We start from the raw sequence: 23,698 nt of genomic DNA, 5'->3' as shown, positions 1-23,698 counted from the left end.
GGATCTTCCCGGACCGGGGCACGAACCCGTGTTCCCTGCATCGGCAGGCAGACTCTCAACCACTGCGCCACCAGGGAGGCCCTGTTGGAAGATTTTTAATTACAGTTTCAATTTCATTACTTGTGATAGGTCTGCTTATATTTTCTAATTCTTCCTGGTTCAGTCTTGGAAAGTTGTACCTTTCCAAGAATTTGTCCATTTCTTTGTGGTTGTCCATTTTATTGGCTTATATTTGTTTGTAGTAGTCTTTTATAATCCTTTGTATTTTTGCAGTGTCAGTTGTGATTTCTCCTTTTTCATTTCTAATTTTATTGATTTACGTCTTCTCCCTTTTTTTCTTGATGAGTCTGGCTAAGGGTTTTTCAGTTTTGTTTATCTTCTCAAAGAATGAGATTTTAGTTTTATTGATCTTTGCTATTGTTTTCTTCATTTCTATTTCATTTATTTCTGCTCTGATCTTTATGATTTTCTTTCCTTTTACTGACTTTGGGTTTTCTCTGTTCTTCTTAGTTGCTTTAGGTGTAGGGTTAGATTGTTTGTTTGAGATTTTTCTTGTTTCTTGAGGTGAGATGGAATTGCAATAAACTTCCCTCTTAGAACTGCTTTTGCTGCATCCCACAGGTTTTGGGTCGTCGTGTTTCATTGTCATTTCTTTCTATGTTTTTTTTAATTTCTTCTTTGATTTCTTCAGTGATCTCTTGGTTATGTAGTAGTGCACTGTTTAGCCTCCATGTATTTGTGGTTTTTACAGTTTTTTTTCTGGTAATTGATTTCCAATCTCATAGCATTGTTGTCAGAAAAGACGCTATTTCAATTTTCTTAAATTTTCCGAGGCTTGATTTGTGACCCAAGATGTGGTCTTTCCTGGAGAATGTTCCATGTGCACTTGAGAAGAAAGTGTATTCTGCCACTTTCAGGTGGAATGTTCTATAAATATCAATTAAATCTAGCTGGTCTGTGGTGTCATTTAAAGCTTGTGTTTCCTTATTTATTTTCTGTTTGGATGATCTGTCCATTGGTGTAAGTGGGGTGTTAACGTCGCCTACTATTATTGTGTTACTGTCGATTTCCGCTTTCATGGTTGTTAGCATTTACTTTATGTATTGAGGTGCTCCTATGTTGGGTGCATAAACATTTATAATTGTTATATCTTCTTCATGGATTGATCCCTTGATCATTATGTAGTGTCCTTCTTTATCTCTTGTCACAGTCTTTATTTTAAAGTCTATTTTATCTGATATGAGTAGTGCTACTCCAGATTTCTTTTGATTTCTATTTGCATGGGATATCTTTTTCAATCCCTTCACCTTCAGTCTCTATGCATCCCTAGGTCTGAAGTGGGTCTCTTGTAGACAGCATATATATGGATCTTGTTTTTGTATCCATTCATCCAGTCTGTATCTTTCGGTTGGGACATTTAATCCATTTACATTCAAAGTTATTATCGATATGTATGTTCCTATTACCATTTTCTTAATTGTTTTGGGTTTGTTTTTGTGGGTCTTTTCCTTTTCTTGTGTTTCCTGCGTAAAGAAGTTCCCTTAGTATTTGTTGTAAAGTTGGTTTTGGTGGTGCTGAATTCTCTTAGTTTTTGCTTGTCTGAAAAGCTTTTGATTTCTCCGTTGAATCTGTATGAGATCCTTGCTGGGTACAGTGATCTTGGTTGTAGGCTTTTCTCTTTCATGACTTTAAATATATCCTGCCACTCCCTTCTGGCCTGCAGAATTTCTGCTGAAAAATCAGCTGATAACCTTATGGGGATCCATTTGTAAGTTATTTTTTGTTTTTCCCTTGCTGCTTTTAATAATTTTTCTTTGAATTTAATTTTTGTTAGTTTGATTAATATGTGTCTTGGTGTGTTTCTCCTAGGGTTTATCCTTATGGGACTCTCTGTGCTTCCTGGACTTGGGCTAATTATAGGGGTCCCATGTTAGGGAAGTTTTCAACTATAATCTCTTCAAATACTTTCTCAGACCCTTTCTTTTTCTCTTCCTCTTCTGGGACCCCTATAATTAGAATGTTAGTGCATTTAGTGTTGTCCCAGAATTCTCTGAGATTGTCTTCTATTCTTTTCATTTTTTTTCCTTTATTCTGCTCCTTGTAAGTTATTTCCACCATTTTGTCTTCCAGCTCACTTATTTGTTCTTCTGCCTCAGATATTCTGTTATTGATTCCTTCTAGTGTATTTTTCATTTCAGTTGTTATGTTGTTCATCTCTGTTTGTTTGTTCTTTAGTCCTTCTAGATCTTTGTTAAACATTTCTTGTATTTTCTCAGTCTGTGCCTCCATTCTTTTTCCGAGATTCTGGATCATCTTTACTATCATTACTCTGAATTCTTTTTCAAGTAGGTTGCCTATTTCCTCTTCATTTATTTGGTCTTGTTGGTTTTTACCTTGCTTCTTCATCTGTGACATATTTTTTTGCTGTCTCTCTCTTTTTTTTCTTTTTTCGATGAGTGGGATTGTGTTCCTGTCCTACTGATTGTTTGGCCTGAGGATTCCAACAGTGGAGTTTCTAGGCTGTTGGGTAGACCTGGGTCTTGGTGCCGAGATGAGGACCTCCAGGAGACCTCACTCTGATGAATATTTCCTGGAGTCTGAGGTTCTCTGTTAGTCCAGTGGTTCGGACTTGGAGCTCCCACCGCAGCAGCTTCAGCCCAACCCCTGGCTCATGAACCAAGATCCCGCAAGCCACACGGGGGTGGCAAAAAAAAAAAAAAAAAGGAGAACAATAAAAAAGTAAAAAATAAAATTAGACTAGGAAGCTAACAGGTATGTTAGAAAGAATATAAAAATAAAAATATAGATGAAACAATAACTGGAAGGTGAAACAAAACCACAATAGTAAAAAAGAGGAGAAGAAAAAAAATGGGGGGGGAAGGCCTTGCTGTGGAGGGTGGGGCCTAAGCAGGGGTGGGGTTTGGGTGGTGGGTGGGGCCTATACTTAGCACCCACGGGGCTGGAAAAGGCCCTGGGAGGTGTGGGGTGTGGAGCTTAGGCTCAACAGAACAGAAGGGGCCCAGGCGGGTCTCCTGCCTCTGGTCTCAGAGGGTGGGGGACCAGCCTGGGTGCTCAGCAGGTTTCCCGGGCTTGAGTGGGTGGGGCAAACGTCCTCCGCTCCTCTCCCACTACTCAGGTCCTGGAGGGCCCCTCCCACCTGCCTCTCCTGTAGATTGTGATGTAATTTCAGGCAGGGACTAGAGAAATTATCAAAACTTTCCCAATATTTTTGAAAATGACACATTTACACAGAATAGAAATTGTCAATCATTCAGCCTTCACCTGTCAGCATCTGGCTCACACTCTTCCCCAGTGTACTGAGTGAGGCTCAGCTATGAAGGCACAGCTATTTTGACTCAACATGAGACATTCTGATGGGCAATACTCACTTCACACTTACCTTCAGGGTTGTTCAATGTTCATTAGGCTGCAGTTTGAAATCTTCTACAGATTATCTGTGATATGTGTTGTAGTGTGTTCATTCCTTTTTATTGATTGGCAGTCCTCTGCTGTGTGGATATGCCAGAGTTTGCTTAACTATTCATCTATTGCTAGACGTGTGGGTGGAACCTAGTTTTTGGCTATTATAAATAAAGTTACACTGAACATTTGTGTACAAGTCTTTGTCCGAACATATGCTTTCAAGTTTCAGCAAATTTGAAAAATTTTTAAGTTTCTTCCATGAGGAGATAATATTTTCACTTTCAAGATTGGCAATATTTTTAAAAATTGTGAGGTTTGATGAGTATGTGTTGGGGGTAATGAGTACTCTTTAAACATGAGCAAACTGGGCCTATGGAGTGGTACACATCTTTTCAAGGGCACCTTGATAGTACGTTAGAAAATAAAAATATATGCTTATCCTTTGTTCCTGAAATTCTCACAATTTGCTGAACTATTGGGAAAATTACCTTCTTCGTGCCTCTGTTCCTCGTAAGTGTAAGGAGACTAATACATGATACATATCTCATATGGTTAGTACGTTATTCATAGGATTATAGTAAGCATTAAAGTAATTAATTCATGAAAAATGTTTGCCGTACCAAAAACTTCTTACTTATTATTTTTAGGATAACTTATAGGAATCTCTTGTTCAAAACTATCTTGTTAAATATATAGGGAATATATGTTTAAGGGTGTTCACTACAATAACATTGTTATAATGAAACATTGGAGATAATCCAAATGGCCTTCATAAGGGATTATTAAGTCAATTATGGTACATCTTAGGAGGTAACATACAGAAAGGATGGATGTGGGTGCTGGAGAAGAATGGCTGATTCTAAATACTGCCTCAGTCCTTCCTACTTGTGAAGCTTGGTCTATTCCTTAGTCAATCGCTGTTCAACCATAAAAATGATGATAATAATACCCACCTTATACAAGCTTTTGTAAGGAATCAGTATAAGTTGCTTAGAAGGAAAGCAGAGCAGAGGGAGCATCCCATAAATCCATAAATTGTAGTATCACCGTGGCATATATGCACCTGTTATAAGAATAAGGCAGGTCTGCACGTGTTACCACAGGATACTCATTAGAGAAAAGTGTTATTTTTTTCCGCTGTAGATATTGTATGATGGAGGCAGGTAAAATATCCACTTCTCTATTTTTAGACTTGGGTGTAAGTTGTTCAAATGTGTCAAGTACTACTTTATTTTCTAATTATAGGAAGGGAACAATAGTTTTTTAAAAAATTTTATTGTAGTATCACCGTGGCATATATGCACCTGTTATAAGAATAAGGCAGGTCTGCACGTGTTACCACAGGATACTCATTAGAGAAAAGTGTTATTTTTTTCCGCTGTAGATATTGTATGATGGAGGCAGGTAAAATATCCACTTCTCTATTCTTAGACTTGGGTGTAAGTTGTTCAAATGTGTCAAGTACTACTTTATTTTCTAATTATAGGAAGGGAACAATAGTTTTTTTTAAAAATTTTATTGAAGTATAGTTGATTTACAATGTTGTGTTAGTTTCTGGAGTACAACAAAGTGATTCAGTAATACATATATATATTCTTTTTTCAAATTTTTCATTATGGTTGATCCCAGGATATTGAATATAGTTTAGGAAGGGAACAATAGTTAAGCATATTTTAAGTTTCTAATTCAGCTTTAAAAATTCTCATTACAAATGAAAATTTTAATATGTAAAATTAATCAACTCAACAGTAAAGAATAAAAATCAAAGTTAAAAGAAACTTGGTCTTTGAGTACTTTATTTGAATTTGTGAATTTAAGAAACATATGTTATATATTTATGTACACAGGGAATAACAAAAGTTAAATGTTCTGTTGAAAAGACTACTGTGACTGGCAATATTGAGTGATTGTCATTTTATAATATTCCTTTTACACTGAAATGCCTTAACGTGAAAAGACAAAAATAGGAATGGTTATGCTAACAAATGCACTTTGTTTTCCATGCCGCTAAATCTCCTTAGGAGCAAGAACTCCATATACAGGTTGTCTAAAAGATATTCAAATAATTTTATGAAATAAACAAACTTGCAGCCTTACTGAGATTTTAAAAAGAAGTTGGTTTTCATTCATGTGGAAAAACCCAAAACAGAGCAAATGTGCATGCAAAGATAAATAAAAACACTGGCTGCTTCTCAGTAAAGGTGACAGTCTGTCTTTCACACTAATTTATGTACGGTATAATAAGTAACCACTAAATGTAGTAGCAGGGGGAAATTTGGCTGGAATTGTTCCTTTTACAAGGTGCAACCACACTTCCTGCCCATAATTTAATTCTAATAAGGCATCCCCAGTCAAAACCCTATCACAGCATATCTCACTGTTAATACTTTCAGACTCAAATGCAAGCTTGTCTACTCCATCAACCACTAAAAATCCAGAGATATGAGCACTAAATGACTCAATGGTATACTTAAAAACATACACCCCAAGATAGGGGATTCTGAATTTTCCAGTTCTTGGAGTATATGAGGCTCCATAGTTGACATCCAAGTTATTAAATAAGATAGGACCAGGTTTAGTCATTCCATATGTATGAGATGCAAAAAATGCCACCATCGGTGCATATCTGTAAGATCCTTTTGAAAAATCTGTTAGCGGAAAAAAATGGAAAGAGTTAATTTTCATATCTTGATCTTGTTCCGTTTATATCTTTATCATTTTATCTCGGTTACAAAAAGTGTTAGTAGAAGAAAAAAGGTCATTCATCAGACTTAACAAGGGCATATGTGTCTGGGTGTTTGCCCCTTTTCTTGCCTGAACTACCCAAAATTGCCTAGCCTCTCTGAGACTGTTTCTCCATTTAGATCAGGATAGAATGGTAGTAACACTCAATACCTTCCTCATAGAAATGCCTCAAAGATTAATTTGCATGTTGCTTTGATCTCTCCAGAGATGAAGGAATTCAAAGCACTCTATGATTATTATGGTATGTCAGAATGTTTTAAAGCCTCTTGCAGGAATTAAAGCTGACATGATTCAGAAACAATTTTTCCAGCACCTTGTCAAACAGTTTCTAGAGGCTAAAACAGAAACCCAGTGAAATTGTATGCACTATCGAGAAGTAGACAAAAGCAATCTTCTATGTAATTAATGCCAAATGTACTTACAAAGGCTGAGATTTAAAAACAGACTAAAAAATTTACTCTTTATTATGCAGCGCACTATTAAGAAAAGCCTGATCTGCAACATATTTTTTGCTGTCATTTTAAAGAGAATATATTTTAAGCCCTGCACACATTTTCTTGTATAAAAATCAAAAATGGTACACTCTGGAAGTAAATCTATAGCAACCAATACTTACGACAGTAAATGGGCAAAAAGGCATCTTGTTCTACTCAATACATCTGAGCATGTTCTAACAGCCCTTAGCCAGTCAAAATGACACTATGAACTTGACCTTCATAGAAGACATACTGCTATTCACTTATTATGGCTTCATTTAAAGGATTAGATCTGATATGAATCAAAGATGTATTCTTTAACAACTTGTTTGAGGAGAAAAAGTTTATACTAGTTCGACATATATATACATATGTATATGTATTTTCTTTTAAGATGCACTAGGAAAAGAATAAGTGGGGGGGGATTTTCAATAAACTGCCTCTATTATACCAATATTGAAAATTTCAACTAGTGTATATCAATGAGTTTACCTGACAAAATCATGTATGTTATTCAGTTAATTTGAGAAGTAAAAGGAATTAATCCTCAAGTGAGTCCAGATTAAGCAGGTCTAAACAGTCATTCGTAAACAGTTCAAAAAATGTTTTTATGACCTTGAGCAAATCCAAGGACACGTGTACTTTCTTACCTGGAGCCAAAGCATTTTCTTCCACCACCTTGACAGTACAGTTGTCACCAGTAAAAGGATGTCGGCAAGCACAGGTAAAGCTAGTTCTTCCATTTATACATGTGCCCCCATTCTGGCAAGGGGATCTACTACAGTCTGAATGCTCCTCTGTTACTGAAAAAGAATCAAGGTAAAAGAGGGTAAAAGTGACCTATTTTCCTGTTGATCTCAAATCATAGTTTGCAGCAGAATTAGAAATAAGGAAAATGCATTCCCAGGCTCAGGACACCCACCAATGTAATCATGGGACTTCATGCAAATCTCTGAACTACCTGAGCTGCTTCTTCTGAAGCCCTTTCCCACTTTTTGGAAGTGGGACTAATTCTGTGATTCACTGCATTTATGTGTGACAAATATTAAGATTTTGGTCAACTGTAGAACAGATAGACTGTCTGGACACACAATCATGTGTATTTGGAACCAGTACATGACAAAAGTAATATTTCAAAGCATTGGAGAAAAAAAAAGTCTATTCAATAAATGGTGCTGAGCTAATTGGATATCCATAAAACTATAAATTCCATGTGTGCAAAAGTACTAAATGTGAAAAAAACATATATGATTGCATTACAATCAAATAAAAGGAATATCTTTGTTGAGCTTTAAAATTTTGGAAAGCTCTTTCAACACAAACAAAATAAATAAAACCCAGAGGCCATAAAAGAAAAATCCTGACATTTGACCACCTAAGAATTAAAACTCATTTGCAATGAAAACCACCCATTATTGAATTTCAAAGTGCCAGATTAAGAGAAACTATTTTTTTAACAGCTACAACAATCTAATGACTAATTATAGCAAATGAAAAGTTCTGACTAATCCAAAAGAAAAAGTATGTAACCCTGTAAAAATAGTGAAAAGTGGGCAAATAATATGAACTGGAAAATCATTGAACAAAAACTACAAAAGCTCATTAAAATTTTCAAAACTTATTCAACCTCACTACTAATTAAGGAATAACAAATTACCACCAACAGCATTTCATCAGGTGGCAACATTTAAAAATAATCATGCAATATGAAGGAAAATGGGCATTCTCATACAATGTTGGTTAGAGCTTATATTGTTGGAACCTTCGAATAGGACAATTTGACCATATTTGACAGAATTAAAAAGGTTCATTTGCTTTGGAGCCAGAAATTTCTCCTGGCCAGAATATATATTCCAGATACCCTTGCATATGTATACAAAGATAATTATTCAAGAAAATTCTTTATGATATTACTTGCACTAGTGAAAAATTGTAGGACACCTACATGACCACTGATGAGGGACTTATTAAATGAATTATAGTATCTTTTCATCAAGGAATATTAGACAGCAGTAAAAGAGTGGGATAAATCCCCACTATGTTTGATTTGCTGAAGACGGCAAGTTTCAGTTCACTTATTAGATATAGAATAATTTCAGTTATTTAGGAAGCCTCAAATTGTGAATATGGTTATAAACATAATTCATAATTATGTGGAGAGAAAAGGTTGGAAGAATACATTACTAGCCACAGTTACCCCTATGGCTCCACCTTGTGGAAATAGTGTAAACAGTTTACAATTCACTCATTTCAAATCATGGTCACTGATGATTTTTAAATTTAGGGTTATTTGTTTTAACATTTGTCTCAAGAGTGAGATCTATAAATGTTTTAAATAATTCTACCTCATATTTAATAATTCTAATTCATATAAAATGTGACCAAACTGCATGCCTGTATAATTAGAATTAAAAAATTTTTTTTGAAGTGTAGTTGATTTACAGTGTTATGTTATTAGTTTCAGGTGTACAATATAATGATGCAATATTTTAACAAACTATACTCCATTTAAAGTTATGATAAAATATTGACTGTATTCCCATTTTGAGAAACATATTTAATGGATCAGTGTCAAGTACAGAGCCTTATAACATACAACCAAAGATTGGTTGGCACTGATTTGTCAGTTGAAACTATTTGTATTTCATTATACAACCAGCTACAAATCTACTTTTGTATATCATCTGACTCATATTTTTTTACTTTATTACTAAAATACTTAAAAAATGGTTAGATACCTTTATAATAAGTTCCTGTACATATTTGTGGTCAATAGGCAATTTCTTCTTGAATTAACAGCAAAAATCAGACTCCAATAAAGCATCATTTTCTTTTTGACATCTTTCCTCATCCCTTTTGATAGAATTAATTGTATGAATTCTCTTATTTGTTGTCTGATGCTCTGAAGTTCTGTTGAATTTATCATACCCTACTGTAATTGCTCACTTGTCCTTACTTCCAATGAGTGTGGGCTTTTGTGAGGTGAGGGCTCAGGTCCTCCATTTCTTAAACTTTGTGTCACTATTGACTAGCACAGTGCCTGACATATAGAAGTGCTAAATTGTCTTTTTTTTTTTTTTTTTTTTTTTTTTTGCGGTACGTGGGCCTCTCACTGCTGTGGCCTCTCCCGTTGCGGAGCACAGGCTCCGGACGTGCAGGCTCAGCGGCCATGGCTCACAGGCCCAGACGCTCCGTGGCATGTGGGATCCTCCCGGGCCGGGGCGCGAACCCGCGTCCCCTGCATCGGCAGGCGGACTCTCAACCACTGCGCCACCAGGGAAGCCCTCTTTATTTTAATTACTTGCTTAATGTCTGAACTCCGTGAGAAGAGGGATTGTGTTGAATTTACCACTCTGTCCACTCAACCTTTCTTGGCGCTCATTCAGCACTTATTCAATAGGTATTTGATGAATAAAATGAAAGGGCACTTTATATTGATGTCTTCTATTTTTATTTATAGTACCCCTAACATGTCATAGCTAATATGTTTTACATAACATAATGTTTTACTTTTCTTAATTACTTATTTAAATTATTTTTAAATTTGTAAAGCTTAGTTCTATTTTAGCATCAGTATTTTATTTTTTTATTTCTTCATCTAAACAGTAACGTTGTAGAGGGCAGATAACTCTGATCCCTGCCTTGGGCAGAATGGAGTTTGCAACAGGTTAGTGAGGAGACCCATCACTGCCTCTGGGTGAGTTTTGTCATACACAGAGGAAAACATTATACAAATCGGCCAGAATCTGCTCTAGATACTGTATCCACACAACATTAGAACTTTTCTTTATCTTTCATCCTGATGCCAATGCTCTCTAACATGTTTTCACCCTCATACCAATGGCTACATTAATTTTCAATGCTATTCTGTTGCATCATTTATCAAAATTATACCTACCAAATACTACTTATCCTTCCATTGCTCTAAAAATACTTCATATGTCCCTTTTCAACAACTTCTAGAAATGTGAACAGTTGTTTATATTAAATTTTCAAATTCATTGCTCTAATCATTCATATTCTGTTCATTGGTGTACAGACAGATGGAAATATTGTTTCCAACCATCTTTACTACTTTTCCTTCAATTGTCAGTTTTAATTTTTGTTCTTTTTAAATCGCATCTGTTGTTCTTGTTATTGTTTCTGGGATCTTTTTTCTCAACCTTTCAAATATAATTTAAAGCTCATTTAATCATATCAGCAATCTTTACCAAATGAAGTAGCCCTGTCCCAGATGATTTACTATAACCCGTGTCATTAAACTATTTTCATTTATCTTAAGCCATGACCCAGAAAATCTAATGTTTTTTATTTGATATTATCATCTCTTTTGCCTTTTTTCATAATCAAAAGAAGTATTAACAATGGCAAATATATTGAAATATGCTCAACAATGTTAGTCATTAGGAAAATGCAAAATAAAATCACAATTAGATACAGTAACACACTTATTAAAATGGTAAAATAAAATTGACAGTGACAAGTGCTAACAAGGTTGTGGAGCAATTAGAATTCTCATACATGACTCATGGAAATAGCAAGTGATTGGCCTGTCCTTATAAAGTGAAAACTGTACTTATCTTACAACCAAGCTGTGCTACTGGTACATATTAACTCAAGAGAAATGAAAACATATGTGTACACAAAAACCTTTATGTGAATGTTTATAGCAGCTTTATTCAGAATCACCTCAAACTGAAAACAGCCAACATATCCTTCAACTACTAAATGGGTAAACAAACTGTAGTACAGCCGTACAATGGACTACTACTTGGTAATGAAGAGGAATACATGCAACAACATGGATGGATCTCAAACATAGTATACTAAGTGAAAGAAGCCAGACTCAAAGCTTACACACAGTGTATGATTTCATTTAAAAGATACTCTGGAAAAGATAAAAGGGTAAGGGAAGAAAACAGATCACTGATTGCCAGTGGCTGGGAATGGAGGTAGGGTTTGACTACAGAGCTACATAAGAGAATTTTGGGGGGTGATGGAACTGTTCTTCATCTTCATTGTTGTGGTGATTGCATGACTACACATCTGTCAGAATTCATAGACTGCACATCAAAATCAGTGAATTGAACTCTATGTAAATTATACCATAAAAAAACAAACCTCTCCCCAATATTTTTACGCCTATTATTTTGTTTGCACAGGTCTCCTACATCACTATGTCTTTTTCTTTTCCTTAATGACTTTGAGTTCAGAGAATCACGCACTTTCCTTGTTCTGATGGTTCTGATTACTCCTCCCCCAACCCCCGTGCTCTCTTGAAATCAAGGAAATCTCCATGTTTCTGTCTTCAGTTCTCTTCTTTTTCTCTAGCTACCTAATTCACTTCTTTGCCCTCAAATATCACCTCTGTGCAATAATTTCCACTTTTTATCTACAAACCCTCTTTTGGTTCCAGACCTACATTTGTAAATGACTTCTGGACATTTCCATAGGGATAAGAGATCTTTAATCTCATGTATCACAGAATAAACTTCTCTTCCTGTGTACAACTGTACTTCCTCTTTAACCTTCCTATTTCCATTAATGGAATGACCAACTTCCCATCACTGATGCTTTGTTTAAACTTTGGTGTTATTCTTTATTCTAAGAGTTTGTATTTTCAATTAGCTGTTTTCTACTAAATATATATTCACTTTTAACTAACATTCCTAGTTTCCATTTTGTTCCTTTCTCTATCACTATTTGAAGTCTTAATCTATTCAAGCCAGGGCTGCTGTAATGATTTTCTAACTGATCTGTGGAAGAACTCAAAATAAATCTTAGTAATGCACGTACAAGGTGACGGCATACTCCTGCTCAAAAATTTTTAATTGTTACCAACAGGATGAATTTAAACATATTATACTCAACACAGTGTGTAAACGGTTGATTGAATAAATGCTCAGCCCAAAGCTACCTATTCCATGAGATTTGCCCAAACATCCAGTTCTCAATAAGACACGAAACTCGTATGATAATGAACTCCTATAACATTCATTTAGTGCTTAGTATATGCTGTGGCATGTTTCTTTTCTTTCACATTCAAAACAGCTTTATAACAACATAGTGTTCAAAAGCACATGGAAAAATTTTAAAACATAAAACATAACAACCAAATATCACATTACTCTATAGGTACACCTTCCACTGTCAACTTTTGTTACAACAAAATAACAAAGTTTCCATTATATACCCAGTTGCCTGCAGAATTCACTATTTTTCCCACAGTTGAAGCCTTTCCCACCATCTTATTTAGTAATACTGCACTTGGCTCCCAACACACTCAGCATATCCCACAAAACTCTGCTTCTCTACCTTTCTCTGCTTTTTCTTTTATGCATAATATTTATCACCTTTTAACATACTATGTAATTTACATTTTTACTTATGTTTTTTTCTCTATCCCTGCTAGAGTGTAAACTCCAAGAAGATAGAAATTTTTAAAAATGTTATGATGTATCCAAAGCATCTATAACAATACCTGATTTTATTGGCACAATATTTGTGCTGATGCCTCTCGAATCTAAATATCCATGAAAATTCTTAAATTTAACGCTTGCTTAGGATTATAAAGCCTAGAAAAGAGTTCTTAAAGGACTGTTGATTAACTATAAAAATTGATTTCCTTTTTTGTAAAAGTTAGATGTGTATTTTAATTCCTATATGACTCTGGCACAGTGACACACGATAACTTTCTTTCCCCTGATTTCTTTAGCTGTCCAAACACTGTGTAATAATTTTTCTGGTAATTTGTTCGAGAGGTGAAGAGACTTGAGTTTTCATTAATCCATAGTGTCAACAAAGTGCCATGGGATATTTTCCCCTAAAACAATGATATTCAAAATAAACAGATTTAATAATTCAAATTAAATTTATAATAAAATACTTATTATTTCCATTCAGATCCACTTTGAGGCTGTGTATGGTAAAACTGGCAATTACAACTTTTAGGGTATGTTTTTCAAATTTCATACGCAGTTAATATACGGCAGAGCTATTTTTTTATGCTGCAATTGTTTTGTCAAGATGCGAGTATCATGTCCACTCAGACTGCTGTGCCACATGGTCACAATCTGTGATTTAATAATCCCAGCACATTCTTTTTCATGTTTGATAATCAATACAGCACAAAATAATACTATCATGTGTAATTTTGAACTTATAGTGTTGTCAGGGACTGGTGGAAAGACATCTATTCAGTGTATTTAATTACAGACCAGTTAATAATCAAATTTGGTGTCAAAGAAACAGTCTATTGTTGAGAACTAGCTCCTGTGATTCTTGTTAGAAAACGAAGCCCAGCATATGCAGTGACTATGTAAATGGAACCTGGTATCCTGTCCCATTTCCTTTTTATTGTCAGACCATGTGTCATAAATTTTGGTTCAGATGTGAGTGTGAAATGCATGAGTTTCTGACTGTTCACCTTAGGTACCACGGTCACTTTATTGCAAGACATGAAGCAGGAAAGGATTGTCAACTTTGTCAGCATCCTCTCTTCAACTGTCATCCTTCCTTACAAAGGGGCATCCTCTGGAAAGCTAGGGGAGTCTTTTCTTCTCCCAGGGAACAATGAACAAAAACTAGTTCATTTAATATTCTTTTCAATACTGATATGCTTTATTGACACAAACTGGGGAGGCTGTCCCCAGAAGACAGGTTTGCTAACCAACTCTGACACAAAGAATATCTTCAATATCATGAGCAGAAAAGAGTCGATATAGCAGGCCTGAGACTGCTGCCTTTAGAAAGGCTGACTTGCAAGGATTTTCCCTTGATCTATGCCTGGGAACTTGGCTTGTCTCTATTCTCTAACTATTTAAAAAGTGTCTTTTGCAGTGCCTGACTCTTCGGACAAGCTATATGGTTTATGCTGAACGTCTCCTTTCCTTTTAGAGTATGGAGTTTTGGTATGTGCTCAACAGAGGGTGCCTACGTGACCAGCCCTATTATGGAGTGAATGTTTGTGTCCCGCACAAACTGAGGTGGAATTCCTAACTCCCCAGGTGATGGTACTAGGAGGTGGGGCCTGTGGGAGGTATTTAGGTCATTTAGGTATTTAGGGTGGCGCCTTCATGAATAGGATTAGTGCCCTTTTAAAAGGGACCCCAGAGAACTCTCTCGCTCCTTCCCTTTCTGCCATGTGAGAATAAAACAAGAAGTTGACAGTCTGCAATGCAGAAGAGGGCTCTCATCAGAACCTGACCATGCCGGCCTGATCTCAAAACTGTGAGAAGTGAATTTCTCTTGACTATAAGCCACCTTATCTATGGTACGTTGTTACAGCAGTGTGAGCCCCAATAAAACCCTTGAGAGCTTAATATCTGATGGCCTTCTCTGGGCAGAAAAATTACATACATGTGACTGCATTTTTTGGTGACTGGAAAATAGAACACATAGAAGGACACCCCCTCATGGGAGGGAGAGAGCATAAGAAAGCCTGTGCATGGATTTCTCCAGACTCTGCCTGGGTCTTTCCCCTTGCTGATCCCATCATCTATTATTTCACTATAATAATCCTTAGCTGTGTGTATAACTAAATGCTGAGTCCCACGAACGCTTCTAGCATAGCAAGCTTGTGTGTCGTTTTGGATACCTTACAAAACACATCGTAAACTCAATTCAAGTAGCTATCCTTCAAAATTTAATTAGCTTATATTCAATATTTTGTATAGAAGTCAACTTATCCTGAGGTATATGTGAGAATGTTTATTTTTTATGATATGGAAAAGCATATAAAGAGCTGAAATACCTTGGAAAAAACTCTTATTAAAACTTCTGTGGATATTTTTTAGTGCTTGTCAACCCATGCATTTTTATACATTTAAGCCTTTATATTTTTAATCCTGTTCTTTTTGATTTATTATGTGGTAAGCATAAGCTCATTTATCAACATGTGCTGAGTTTAAAACACAGTGACATAAATTAAAGATGGAACAATGGAATACCATGAGCATTTAAATTATGTTGCTACATGGAAATAATTACGTATCAAATATTAAGTGAAAATTTTAGAGAAAATAAAATATAAACATTGAATATAGCTGAGAAAATTGTATCATATAGTCATAACAACCTCAATAATACACCGTATGAAAGTTGATTTCTTTGATTCTCAAACTTTGTAAGGTAGATATGTTATTCTAATTTTATAAATGAGGAAAGTAAGTTTTAGAAAAATAAATGACTTTTACAAATAAACACATTGCTAGGCAGGACTCAAACTTTGTTTTCCTGATTCCAAGTTCAGTGCTTCTTAGTCATCACAACTGCCTCTAGGCTGCGTCACAAAACTTAGAAAGGGTTTTAAAGTGATGTAAGACAGTCAAATATTCACTAGGTTCTTATTTTTTCTTTTAAATTGCTCGTATTCACAGAAATGATCATTTAAAAAGTTGTATTTGGTATACTGCCAAATCTGTTACAGAATGTAGTCTTTCTTAAGAAGAGTAGTTAAAGTGACAGTGATCAATAAAAGAGGTTTATTAAGGAGAGTTAAATATACTTGGTAAATACTGGAGGAACGGTTAAAATAAAAAGTCAATGGTCTCACAAGCAGAAGACGCATCCTCAGCCATGCTGCTGACATTGTTACCACAATTCAATTCAGGATTCAGCTCCTCTTGCACCGCAAGCAGCCAAACCCGCTCTGCAGGGACAAATCTGCCAATTGCTCCACAAGCAAATCTTCAAAGAGGAAATAAAATCCTCTTGGTGTCTACGGGACGGTTGTTTAGAAACAAATCAAATATTTAGGGACTCAACCAGAACAGTTTATCAGCATTGGCCTGAGAGGAATCATAATTAGCATAACTGAATGTGGGAATGGCCCAGAAGAAAGGGATATGGAAGAGAACTCGGAAAGTTACCTCCTACTGCATCAGCTCAAAGGAGATATGGTGAACAACTGATGCCAGCTTTCAATGACAACTGCCCACTGGCCATTAACACAGAAAAGCTAAACTGAAACGTAGCCATTTTACTTCCTTCTGGTCAATGCAGAAACAAGTGGTCGTATTTGGATCCTCAAGAAAGCAAACTCCCTGGGAATATCGACTCTGGCCATACGGAATATTCAGATATGGCCAGACACTGAGATAGTATGATTCATCAAACATAAGCAGAAGGAAGAGAAAGGCAGGTGAATAGACTTCACAATCTACTTCAGTACAGTAGCTGAGCAGAGCCCTGAGTCCAACAGACCAGGAGTCAGGCTCCATCACTTACTAGTTGCATGACCTTAGGCAGGATAGCTTAGTTCATCTCTCTGAGGGTTAGTTTACTCACCTTCAAAATAAGAATAATGATAGCTACCTCATAGATGTTAAATGAAAGAACATATGTAGTATAATTTGTACAGTGCCTGGGATGTAGTATGTGTTAATAAATGGTATCTAATATTACATCATTATAGTATTACTATTATTAGGCTTCAAAAGAGGTTATCAGTTATTAAAATTAAGATTAAACAGAAAGAGACTCACAGACATAGAAAACAAACTTACGGTGACCAAAGGGGAAAGGGGGAGGGAGGAAGGTTAAATGAGGAGTTTGGGATTAACATATACACACTACTCTATATAAAACAGACAAACAACAAGGACCTACTGTATAGCACAAGGAACTATACTCAACGTTTTGTAATAACCTATAAGGAAAAAGAATCTAAAAAGCAACATATATGTATAACCGTATAACTGAATCACTGTGCTGTACACTTGAAACTAACACTATATTATAAATCGACTATACTTCAATTTAAAAAAAGAAAAAAAAGATTAAATTTTAAAAAGTATGTTTCTGTGGTTTTTCTTTCTACAAACTGCATTTATTCTGCAAATGATAGTGGCTATGATCTGAATAATATTATTGTGAGATTTGTAAAATCGTGATAAATTACCTTCTGGTGTTAGGTAGGGGAGTAATGTGGCTAGACAGTATTTACAGTATCATAGCAAAGGTCAAAAGAAACACAGCCAAATTTAACTAGTGTGTCAGTGTGTCTCACAGTTGGTATCAAAGGAAGTAGTTTATTTTGCAATTGGTTTATTCTTAGAGGAGAATTTAGCCTGAGTCCACTGGTTCATTACCTTGCATAGACTTTACCTGCTTAGCTGTTCAATGAATACCATCAGTTTTACGACCCATAGAAGCAGAGCCGGCTTAATGAGCACGCATATCTATGCATCCACTTGAAAGGGCCTCACACATTTTTGTTGCTGATCCTGCGTACAGTGAATATCTGCCCCACTTATGAAATTAGGCCAATATACCTTTATTGCCCTGACATCACTGTGGGTTATCTTTACAAAGATGAAATAAATAACTTTTGATTAATTATTAACTTGAGGCCTATAAAAATTCTACTTACAGTAAATAAAGGATCAAGAAACACTTATATCAAGGCATCATTAAAAAAAGAGAATCAGTACTAAGTTAATTATTAGCCCATAAAGCCCAATATTGAGTTAACTTGATATAAATATCTCAAAGCAATTTTTATAAGCTCCTAACATGCATTCTTTATACTCTAAAGGTTTATTAATTCTTATGTTCTATTGAGTCTCTTAACTCAATTAATTTTGAAGCTATTTAAATTTATACTTACTGTATAGATATGGGTATTTTTTGGTTTAAGGAAAAAAAAATGACACAGTTTGCCTGGTGTATGATCACATATCCTGTAGAGTTTAACTGAAACTCATTTGCAGTGTCCACAAGAGGACCAAGGATTAAAGTAGTATGGAGAAAGAACAATTCAATATTTTTCCTAAAATGATTATTGTAGGAACATCTTGTACTGAAATACTACTTTTCTCTTGGAAACATGTGAGCCTAAATAATTTGTTCTGTGATCCCACATGGTAAGATTAGACCTCCTGGGTCAGATTAATTTGGAAGGAGTCATAAATAAATACAATAGTTTAACTAGTCAAGAGACAACTCAACTTTGTATTATTCTGTGATTTTTCATATTATCTGAACATTCAGAGATTAAACATGAAGGGTCATATTAAGCTAGGATAATGATTACCCTTTTGTAATGAAAAAGCAATAAAATTCAAAATTCATCCAAATGAGTGTATATTTTAACAGCAGACTCATATGAGAGGTTCAGTGTCATTTCTTTTAATAAGAGTCCGTAGCTATTATTTTCATTGTGGAAAGATTATTTAATATTACTCATATGCCAGACATCTTAATAAAATGCTTCTTTCATACAGAGAGACTATTAAGTAGCTTATATGCACTACACTGAATTCCTCTTTCTTCCCAAATGTATGCTTCTCTGGTGTGTACAACATCTGTCAATGGTACTTCTACCCTCTCATTTTCCAAATGCAAAACCGCAGAATATTCTAGATCTCTCCCCTTCCCAAGTGCTGTGTATTCAGGCTGTGAAAAGCTCATGTTTTTTTACAGCAATCCAGTCTGCAACATATTTCTACTAATGAGCTCAGAAAAATACCTATTGCAATCCCATCTCATAAAAGGAAGAAGCCGAGACCCAGAGAGGTGAATTACTCAAGGCTACACAGAAACATACGGAAATAACTAGGACCAGAATCATGATTTGTTGCTTCTTAGACCATTAATTTTCCCACAATCTTTCTGTTTCTGTTGATATTACTTTCATGACACTATTCATACCCATCTCCTCTGATTCAACTACCTCTTCCTAAGATCTGGCTCTCATTGATCTTGGCAATAGTGTCCTAACTGGTATCTCTGATTTCTTCTTTGTAGTCATGCTACACACTACTGCTAGCTTCGTGCTTCTGAGACACAGTTCTCACCATACCCAATGCTCTGCTTGAAATTTTCAAAGACCGCTCTTTACAAAATCATGTCTGCATGCCTTGAATGTATCTCCCCCAAATTTATATGTTGATATTGTAACTTCCAGAGTTGCTGATATTAGGAGGTGGGGCCTTTGGAGGTGCTTAGGAGATAAGGATGGAGCCCTCATGAATGGGATTAGTGTTCTTATAAAAGAGACCCCCCCAGAGCTCCCTCACCCCTTCTGCCATGTGAGGACACAGCATGCAATTACTGGAATCAAGTGAACCAGGAAGAGGGCCCTCACCAGGATGTGACTATGTTGGCACCCTGATTTTGGACTTTCCAGTCTCTAAAACGTCGAGAAATAAATTTCTGTTGTTTCTAAGCTACCCAGTCTGTGGCGTTTTGTTAAAGCAGCCCAAAGGGACTAAGATACTTAGCTTGTCATTCGAGGCCTTCTGTGATCTGCCCAAACTGAATGCCTGCTCACTGTACCTTCACTCAGCCAGACAGTCATTCAACAGATATTCACTGAGTTCCTATTGCATGCTGACACTTTGCCAGGTAACACCAAAATGAATAGGATACAATCTGGTCTTACTCATCAGGGAGCTCATTGTCTGATAGCTTCCTTTAATTACACATGTAAAGAAAAATGTTCTACAAGGGCAAACTTGATTGTTTTATAGGGGTCTTGTCAGAAAAAAAGTTAAGAAATATGTAGAAAAATATTTACGCTATAAACAGTTGTTTTGTATTGATGCCTGCTTTATATAGGATAAAATCAGATTCAAATAATATATCAGGGATCTTTGAATTTCTTAACTATTGACTCAAGTTTAAGTAAGTGCTCTTTATATCTTATGGTCTTGCTAAACCATACAGACCTACTAAATACCACTTAAATAGGAAAAGAGATTAAAAGTTATTTTTTACCAATAGCTTACCAGGAAGTAGAATGTTGTCTGTGTTTCTTTGGATCCGGCCCATCAGGACAGTGGTCAGATTCACTGTTGGTTTCTTAAGTGTATTGGGTTTCTTCAGCAATTGTTTTATTTGCTTCTGTGACTTGACAATATTTGCAAGACTACCAAACAATGATTGATTTATATACCGAGTTAAATTAGATAGGGCAATTTGAGTTTTTATTTCAATCACTGATTCCACAAATTCTGTCAGACCTTTCTGAAGAAGCTGAATATCTGGTAGGGAACCGTTTATCCTCTTGGGTATGGTAGCATTCAGTTCTGATATACTTGTAGAAGCATCATGACATATTGTTAAAGCTTCATAGAGAGTCTTGTTAAGTAAAGAGAAATTAATGGAAAGATGAATGGATTTTGCTTCCATTGCTTTAAATCTGGAATTTAGTACCTGCAGTTGTAGAGCCTGGTCTCTCTCATTTGTAGCTACAAAGCCTTTTTTCAGTGAAACATAATAAGGTACGAGCGTCTTGGTCACTTTAGACTCAATGCCTTGCAACCGAGTTTCAAAATTTTTGGAAATTTTTGTGGCTGAGAGTATTTTTTCCTCCAAGTGACTCATATTTTGCTGGTATTTTATCACTTGGGAACTGGTTTCATTGATGATTTGAGAAATCTTTTGAAAGTTGGACAGACTTAGTTTTTCATCTTTAGGAATATATGCAAGGGCCTTGGCAACTTGCAGAACAAAGTTATATCTCTGATTGTCATTGACCAAAATCTCAATAGAATCATTCAGACGTTGGAATTGAGAAATAAATGTCAAAATAGTTTCCATATTTTGGATACATTTGTGTTGGATCTCAGGATTATACTTTGTTGTATTTAAAGTCTCTTTTAGCATGTAGTTATCTTGAATGAAGTCAATGGCATTATTTATAATAGTTATTGTCTTATTTAGACCATCTTCCATTTCTAAGGCATGTTCATTGATACGTCTGTCTAAAGAATCCCCACGACTCTGTACTTCATTTCTAAGTAAGTTGTATCTTTTTGTAAGTTCTTTGATAAGCAAATTTAGACTGCTAACAGCAGTAATCAACTTTTCCACTTTTCTCTTTGTAGCTACTACTTCTTTTGGTTGCTCATATGTCATTGTCTCTCTAAAGGATGCTCCCTGCTCGAGCAAGGGTTGAAGAATCTCCATATCGTAAGTCAAATCATTTAGTTGCTCATTCATTTTATCCATCTTATTGTCCATTGGAAAGAGAACCTCAACCAATGTTTGGTTTAAAACTTGTAAATTCTCTTCTGTGTCCTTAATTTGAAATTTAAAATCATCTCTGCATTTGGATAACATGTCTTCACATTCGTCCCTGACAGATTCTTTCTCCATCTCCAAAGCAAGGGTGAGATTGTTAATCTTGCTGTCTTGGGTGTGTAAATCATCGAACATATGCAGCAGCATCAAACCCTGCTTCTTTATAGTCTCATGTAGAGCAGACATGTATTCAGTGACGTTATTGCTCACTGATTCAGCGGCTGGAACACTCTTCTGATTTGATACTTGTTCAGTTGATAAAAGATGCTCCTGCACGACCTTCATTTTAGAAAGGGTCTTGTTGAGGGATTCATAATACAGAATGCTCCTTGAGCGCTCCTGTTCTAGAGCACCTTCTAAATGAGTCTGCTTTGCTTCTAGTTCTTTAATAGGCTTCTCACATGTAAAAGTCATTTCTTGTCTTACATTCACAATGCGATTTTTTAGATCCAGTATATCAGTCGAAGTGGGCCTATTTTCTTGCATTAAAACAGACTTTTGCTGGACTGCTACTGAAACCACAGTTTCATTAACTTGTCGAATTATCTGTCTGGTGTTTTCAAGGTCCTCTGAGAGAGTTGATACAGTCTTGAAGAGCTGCGCTATGGTCTCCTGCATGTCATTTTGAAAAATTTTAAATTGTTCTCTTACTATATCTTTCACCAGATCATTAATGCTTTTGGATTTTAGACCTGGAGAAAGAAATAATAAACAATAAATGATATATGATTTTAATAATGTAGACTTTAGATAGCTCTAAAAAGATAAAAGTTTGAGACTAAACATTAATGACATGAAATAATAAAAATATCTCTTGACTACATTTACTTATGAAAATTTAAAAAAATTACTAGAGTTCATATAAGGTGGTCACCCTCTTAACTGATAAGTCAGAGGGAAAAAATCAGTTGCCGGGAACACGCTAGAATCATAGAACTAAGGTTCTCTGGACAAAGGCATAAAGGAACTACTACCGACTTCAGTTAATACACCCTTGTATGCAATGATTCTAGCCTTAATCTTGTATAAAAATAAATGGTTTGGGGCTTTCTGCCTTAGTAAATAATACCTGATGTTAGCTCATGACTGTTTATTAGGTTTCTAGTACAGTTGACCCTTGAACAATGCATGGATTGGAGTGCCGACCCTCTGTACAGCTAAAACTCCACATATAATTTATAGCTGGCCCTCCGTTATATCCAAGGTTCCTCTGAATCCACAGTTCCACATCCTTAGATTCAACCAACCGACTGTGGATTGTGTAGCACTGTAGTATTTACCATTGAAAAAAGTCTGCTTATGTAAGTGGACCCAAGAGGTTCAAACCTATGTTGATCAAGGGTCAACTGTAATTAGGTTTCAGAACTTTTGTTTCGAGCTTATAAAATTTAATATATTGACTGCAGAGACGAAATTTAATGAGGTTCCCAGAGGAGGAACAATATGAAGTAATAATCACAAGATTCAACAATAGTTCATAATAACAATAAAATAAAAATAATGAGAGGTTTGAGGATCACAAAACTAAGTCAAATGACAGAAATTTAAGATACACATTGACTCTCATAATATGACATTAATTTTTTAGGTGATTTTATTTATTTTTAGTTTGATAATTCTTTTTTAAAATATTTCTATTGAAATATAGTTGATTTACAATATCATGAGATTAATTCTTAACAAAAAGAGGAGAGGAAACTTGCCACTAATGAAGCACATACTAGTATCTCCCCTTTAGAAAGAATAGACTGATCACGAGCCAGAATTATGGATAGTTATAAACGTAGCATTAGAAAAAAAAAAAAGGAAAATAAAAAAAGGGTCTTGAACTATTCAGAACTACTTAGAACAGGAAATAAATATTCAAACATGTAAAAACATAGAAACAAACCTGTTACATACAAAAACAGAAAACGGGAAAAATAAAACATGCTTGAGGCATATTTATAGTACATGGCAATGAAACAGATATAAATGGAAGATATATTCATTCAAACATGTAGCCAATGTAGCCAATATCTATAAGG

The 23,698-nt window shown here is 35.4% G+C and overlaps 1 protein-coding gene across 2 annotated transcripts in view; it reads right to left on the bottom strand.

The window, feature by feature from the left end:
* Positions 1–5,213: 5,213 nt before the first annotated feature.
* MMRN1 (multimerin 1) overlaps positions 5,214–23,698 on the bottom strand; it is a 76,952-nt gene continuing 58,467 nt past the window's right edge. Inside the window, exons 6-8 of one of the 2 annotated variants that reach the window (XM_028491597.1) lie at positions 20,375–22,363; positions 7,295–7,447; positions 5,214–6,071 (exon numbers count right to left, since the gene is read on the bottom strand). In XM_028491597.1, coding sequence (XP_028347398.1) covers positions 5,650–6,071; positions 7,295–7,447; positions 20,375–22,363 — 2,564 coding nt within the window. In that variant the 3' untranslated portion in view covers positions 5,214–5,649. The remainder of the gene's footprint in view (positions 6,072–7,294; positions 7,448–20,374; positions 22,364–23,698) is intronic. The other variant, XM_007105386.3, reaches the window with a different exon arrangement.

Source organism: Physeter macrocephalus, chromosome 7 (genome assembly GCF_002837175.3).
Source record: "Physeter macrocephalus isolate SW-GA chromosome 7, ASM283717v5, whole genome shotgun sequence".
Lineage (NCBI taxonomy): Eukaryota > Metazoa > Chordata > Mammalia > Artiodactyla > Physeteridae > Physeter > Physeter macrocephalus.
The sequence above is the reverse complement of the archived record's forward strand: the minus strand, read 5'-3'. Positions and strand labels throughout refer to the sequence as shown.